At 39.4% G+C, this 6,697-nt stretch overlaps 1 protein-coding gene across 1 annotated transcript in view; it reads left to right on the top strand.

Annotated features, from left to right (window-relative positions):
* The first annotated feature begins 3,490 nt into the window (after positions 1-3,490).
* Positions 3,491-6,697, top strand: part of coq7 (coenzyme Q7 homolog, ubiquinone (yeast)) — a 6,942-nt gene continuing 3,735 nt past the window's right edge. The window contains exons 1-4 of the mRNA XM_086033547.1: positions 3,491-3,702; positions 3,990-4,165; positions 5,549-5,663; positions 5,961-6,100. Of these exons, the coding sequence (XP_085889673.1) occupies positions 3,618-3,702; positions 3,990-4,165; positions 5,549-5,663; positions 5,961-6,100 (516 nt within the window). The 5' untranslated portion in view covers positions 3,491-3,617. The remainder of the gene's footprint in view (positions 3,703-3,989; positions 4,166-5,548; positions 5,664-5,960; positions 6,101-6,697) is intronic.

The raw sequence follows: 6,697 nt of genomic DNA, 5'->3' as shown, positions 1-6,697 counted from the left end.
TTTTTTTTACACCCGGAAAAAAAGGCGAATGACGGACAATGGAAGGGTACCCACGCTGCAGATGGATGACGAATAACGGATGCTCTGCTAAAAAGGTAGCAGGCTTGGAGAATGATAACTAGAGATAGACCGATATGCTTTTTTCAGGGCCGATACGATACCGATTATTAGTAGTCAAGGAGGCCAATAACCGATATTTGCACCCGATATTCATTTTCAGTGAAAAGTAAAATATTGGCATCAAAATCTGAAGAAAATGTACTCTTAACTTTGTTGCAATGTCTTTAAGCATGTTTATTGAACAATGTTTCAAGTTTGCATAAAGGTGATTTTTCTTTTTAAATCATTATTACACGAAATTTTTGACAGTATACATCTCTGTTATAAAATTCTAACAGAAACTTCAGGGAGCGCCCAGGACTGTCATGTCATGTCATAGTTTTCTACAGTAAATGAAAATGTCAAAATGTCAGAAATGTTAAACTTTCACATATATTTGTTTTGATTTCCACAGTTTTGAATGTATTTATTATCGGCCACAAGAGTTTAAAAAAGTTCGATGCCGCTATTCGTCAAAAAGCCAAATATCGGCGCAGATAATCGGTCTATCCCTAATGGTGACCAAGATCTAGCATCACAGGTCACCAGATTGACTGGCAATGTTCAAACTTTTTTTTTCTGTCGGAGGACGAGGAGCTCCTCATTCGCTCCACGGGAAGCAACCCCGGTGCATTCACCAACGTGAATAAACACACGCGAAACGGGGGTCTGTCATTAACGTAATGAGAACACTGACGGTCGCAGCACGGTAAAACAACTGTGTTGCTCGTCCACTATCATCTTTATTTCTTCTCCAACAATGCACAACACTTTCTTCTTCGTGTATAACAAACAACAATGAATTGCGCCCTGTAATGTAGACAGTAGCAACATCCCACACATATTTCAATTCAAAAATCAAAATAATTACAAAAGACAAATAAATGTATCATTTCTTTTCAGCAACATTGAAAAATAAAATATTTGCAATTATCATTCATAAAAAAATAATTAAACTTATTAAATGGCGCTAAAAAAAAAAAAAAATAATAATAACAATAATAGTCCCCACTGAAGGCCCACGTCCCAAATGCACCCCTTGACACTGGTAACAGCAACAGTTAAGTAAACTACCGGAAACCAAGAGACATGTTTGAATTCAAGGCTTTTTGTATACCTGGGTTCTATGTTTACCTGTAAGTCTAGCAGGGCGTATGCCTGTTGCAAACACACAAACACACACACACTCCTGCACTGAGGACACATCAGGCAACACACATTACCTCTGCAGAGCCACAAATGCGTAGCCACCCACATTCAGACAGACAGTTTGGGAAACACATAACCGGTGTCTCACCACAAACACACACATACAAACACAGCATACCCCACCATTCACCGATCATGTTTACTCGTGACCATTACCACTCTGCAGCAGTCGAGCCGTCATTCCATAGATTCCTGTATAATAGCGCTATTTTATGTGCTTTGTTAAAGGCCATTCCTGCACTTCAAAGATAGAACTCAAGTGAGTATTGCCCCCTCAAAATACTCCATAATAAAGATAAGTGAATGGCGGCTAAATTTACTGCAGAAACTTAAAGCAAATTTACTACTTCTACATTACAATACAAAAATTTCAAAAAAATTATGTAAAAACCTGCTCTTTACGAAGACAATGAAATCCTCTTTCAAATTAATCTTATTTGCGTAATAGTGCCATCTGCAGACCATTGACAATTCCTCAGTTTGCCCCACAAACCTCTGCAAGTCAAGTTCAATTCCAAAGCCATATTGTCAAGATTTGTCTTACATAACAATCGCGAACAAAGGATTCACTCTGCATTTGTTTGACCTAGCAGAGAAGACGGTGCCCTGCCAAGAGGTAATCACTGTATTTACTGTATTTAGCTAAATGTGTGGTTTCCTCCCACAGACCAATGCATAAAGTAGGCCAACAATGTGAACTCGAAAATGCCTATGGTTTGGATTTATTTGCATTATGAACGTCATGTTGCTGTTTTTCTGCCTGCCTGTTCTATACAGTATACTGTTCTGCCATTTTGTTTGTGTTGCCACAATCACCTTGGTGAACGGTGGTAGTGTGGAGTCACCTGCATCGCACATGGTGTCAATGCTGGCAGTACAAGCAGAAGAAAGTTGCCAGATCATTACATTCATTTCTTTTCAGCATTGTCACTACGTTTCTACAGTTGTTCCTCGCGTATAGTTCATCTTGTATCATCAAATGGTATTAAAGGTTGTTCTTAAAAGCACAATGTGTAGAATTTAGTGCCATCTAGTGATCAACTAATAGAATGCATTGACCTAAGATAGAAGCACTACGGTGCCTCCGAGAGACAGAGTAAATTAATAAAAAACATTTCAATTCATTTTATTTAAAAACACTTTATGAAATTTATTTCATTGAAGGCCGAAAGCTTCTGTTCGCTGAAAGCTTCCGTTTGCTGAAGACATTTCATTTGAAGACGACAAGCCGCCCAGTAGAGCTACTTCCACTCCGTGAGCTTCGAGGTCACTGCAAGCCGCGCACACACGTCGCAAGCCTACCAACCGTTTCTTCAGCAGAGGTGCAAGAAAAAATTTAATCACAAACGACTTCTATTATTCCCTCAAGTCATGAAGTATGTGCATTACATTTGTTTCACATGCAGTAGTCATGGTGTTTCGGAACTACGTTCACTAAGTTTGTGTACTTTGAGTCTCCATCGCACAAGATGGCAGTGAAACATGGCAGCCTCCTGTACGCTCTATGTAATATATTTAGAGATTACTTCACCTACGATTACATAAAAATAATTACGTTGATGTGATGGAGCATATTTTTTTGCATATTGTTGAAATGAATAGGTGGTTTTTAAAATGAATGATCATTGAAAAATCAAAACATTCAACACATTGTCCCTTTAAGCCATGTCTTGTGACCCCAAATGAATGTCTGTCGTTACTGCAACTAATGGAATTGCTTTATTTGCTACACAAATGATTGATGGATTGATTAAATAACAATTCAGATAGCTCTTCAGTCCATGTGGTCAAGATTTTATTGCCTTTCCCAAATGTGCTCCAAATGTCCACCTTGGCACCGGAGGCACTCCTGGATGCAGTGTGTGAAATTGTCAGTAACTCCGACAACACTCCTCCCTTGCGGTAAAATGTGCCCTTGGTGGTGCTGTCCCCCAGAAAATACTGTTTTTACCATTTACCAAACCATTTTTTATTTCTCCATACAAGTCTAGGTAAAATAATGTGAAAAGCTATGCACTTTTGATTATTCATATTTATTTTATTATTCTAATCATTCATTTAATAAACAGTTACTTTAAGTAGTCTGTAAGACAACGCAGTAAATGGGTGGTAGTTAACACTACTAGTTTGCAACCGCCAAGTTGGAGGAGGAGGAGGAGGAAGAGGAGGAAGAGGAGGAGGAGGTGTTACGTAGAGACGGTGTCGTCATCAGTCAGCGACAAGTCGAGCAGCTGACATTTCAATGACAGTTTGCCTGCACTTTTTTTCTTTGTTTGATATCTCGGATCGTAGGATCCGAAAAAAGGAACATGCAAAGAACCGTATACACGGTGTTAAATGACTGGACGAACAGGGCCGTCCCATTGATTACACGGCAGAGCTCAAAAAGCAGAGGTAAGCAAGTAATGCATGGGTTCACAATGCACTGCTAAAATGCTAAACATGCTAAAAACAAACGTCCTAATGTACTGTAGCTTGGTTGACCATTTTTAATAACTGTTGTTATTTTCGACACTAGGGTAACATAGAAGATGTGTCACGTGGGGAGGAAAACGCGGGTGTTTCATAAGTTTACAGTTCACCGTTGTGAAACAGATTCATGGGCATACCTTGAGCTCCGAAGATAGCAATGGTGCTCATCCTTAACATGAAGCTATGTGTGTTTATACATCTGATTGCAGCGTCCTTTTGGAGCTCACGTGATTATAGTGTGGTGCCGCCCCCGCGTGACAGGACAGAGAAGGAGATGCTTGATCGCATCCTACGTGTGGACCATGCAGGTGAATATGGTGCCAATCGCATCTACGCCGGCCAGATGGCAGTGTTGGGCAGGTCTACTACTGGAGCTCTCATCCAGGTAAAAGAAGAATCCGCCCTCGACCTCATTATGCTGTCAGAATTCATCCATCCATCCATTATCTGTACCGCTTCTCCTCACAAGGGTCGCGGGGCGTGCTGGAGCCTATCCCAGCTGTCTTTGGGCAGTAGGCGGGGGACACCCTGAACTGTCATGTCATGTCATCTTCCAAACCGCTTATCCTATATAGGGTCGCGGGGAGTTGCTGGAGCCTATCCCAGCCGTCAATGGGCGAAGGCAGACTACACCCTGAACTGGTTGCCAGCCAATCGCAGGGCACACAGAGACAAACATCCGCACTCACAATCACACCTAGGGCCAATTTAGAGTATCCAATCAACTTACCATGCATGTTTTTGGAATGTGGGAGGAAACCGGAGTGCCCGGAGAAAACCCACGCAGGCACGGGGAGAACATGCAAACTCCACACAGGGAGGCCGGAGCCGGGATCGAACCCGCGACCTCTGAACTGTGAGGCGGACGTGCTAACCAGTCGACCACCGTGCCGCCTCTGTCAGAATTCCTACTTGTTAATAGTGATGCAACAATATGAATATTTTATTTCATTGTCATGACCAAAATTGTCAAGCTTATCAGGATCGTCATGCAAACAAAAATCACAGACACATTCTCTGAAAACATTGCACATTATATTTTGCACCCCCCCCCCCCAAAATAAAATCAAATTAACAGCCATGTGTAGTTTTTGACATTAGAAATTAACAGCAAGACCCAATTTTTGGACATGCCCCCAGAATGTACTTAAAATTAAGATGACAATGTCAGTGACATTTAATACTGGTAGTGGTAGGACTCTATTAAAACATGAATCAAAATAATTTGAGGCTTAGTTACTAATTATTCTATCCATCCATGCATCCATTATCCAAACCGCTTACCCTCACGAGGGTCACGAGAGTGCCGGAGCCTAATTTTAATCAAATCAAAATGTTTGACACAATAAACAGTGTTTAACAATTCAAAGCGGATTTTGGTCGATGAATAGACATAAATGTAAACACATACAACACACAGTCAATTTTATTTATGTTCCATCAGGCTCCATACACAAACAGATTACAGAGGTGCCAATTTTAAATTAATTTTAAATTTAAGTGAAATTATAGGAATATGATTTCAAAATGAATTTTGAGCTGACAATATTCACAGTTATCTATATTCAACCTTTTAAAAGACTTTCACTTCAAGCACGTATGTGATAGCTGTTTGTATTTGAGACCCCAAGACTGAGCTTTGTCTGCCACTCAATGGCTCAAGTCAAGGATATCTGCACTTAAGGACAGCACTTCACCCGTCAACAAACATAAATAAGGAGATTAAGTTGTTCATTCTGTCCCTAACTTTGATTTTATTACATTACAGGAAATGTGGGATCAAGAAAAAAAACACCTTGAGAAATTTAATGAAATACTTGCTGAGAGCAGAGTCCGGCCCACAGCATTGCTACCACTTTGGAACGTTGCTGGCTATTTATTAGGTTGGTACTGGTACAGCATGTAAAAGTAAAAGAGGAGGCATAATAACAAAATTTAACAAAAGTGTGATGCTAAGTGTTAAGTCTTATGCGTTTACCTTAATTTCATTTCTAATTGAATATATGTGAAGTTGTACATGCTGTAAGTAATGTCTTCATCTTCGTGTGTTTCATTATACAGTATATTAATCTCGCTGTTAAATGTGTCCTATTATGCTCATCTAAAAGAATATTACATTCATTTATGTTATGATGCTTTTAGTGAAGTTGCAGTCTCCTTAAATATGTACGCTTTTGTAGGGGCATCTACGGCAATGTTGGGCAAGGAGGCAGCCATGGCCTGCACTGTGGCAGTGGAGGAGAGCATCTCTGAGCACTACAACAGCCAGATAAGAACTCTGATGGAGAAGGATCCTGACAGATATACTGAACTATTAAAAGTGAGTGCTCTCTTTTATATAATTGAATGTAAAAGAAAAAAAAAGCCCTGATGATTATATGCCTCTGTCTGCCGCAGATACTCATTTGTGCGTAGAACACAAGCGACTTGTTTGTTTGAATTCCTTTACTGTGGTATCATCAACAGTGCCGTGATCTCACCAAAAATGTGTTAATCATAAATCTATTTATGTAAAATTTTGGTTAAGGTATTTTTTTTTTCTCTTAAAAGATCCTGTCATGTCAAGTCAGAGAATTGTTTGTAAATAAATAAATAAATAAATAAATACATGTTTGAAGATAATTGCTGATTGCTGAACATTTTCCAAATACTGGAAGAAACCAGAGTAGCAGGAGCCACGATGTCTGAACTGTGAGGTAGATGTGCTAACAGTCAGGCACTGTGCCACCAGTTTAACATGTATTAAATGAAAATACTTCAAATACATTTTGACACAAACAGATGCTTTCATAAACACGTCATTGTTTATGTTACTATGATAATTTTTAACCAAATGGTTAACATTGTACTATAAAAAATTAAGATGAACAGTCCTTAGTCCACACAACTATAACACTACTATGAAATTAAGAAGAAA

The sequence above is a fragment of the Filicampus tigris genome, chromosome 6 (assembly GCF_054856515.1).
Source record: "Filicampus tigris isolate MCC_2025a chromosome 6, RoL_Ftig_1.0, whole genome shotgun sequence".
Classification (NCBI taxonomy): domain Eukaryota; kingdom Metazoa; phylum Chordata; class Actinopteri; order Syngnathiformes; family Syngnathidae; genus Filicampus; species Filicampus tigris.
This window is presented reverse-complemented; position numbering and strand designations above follow the sequence as displayed.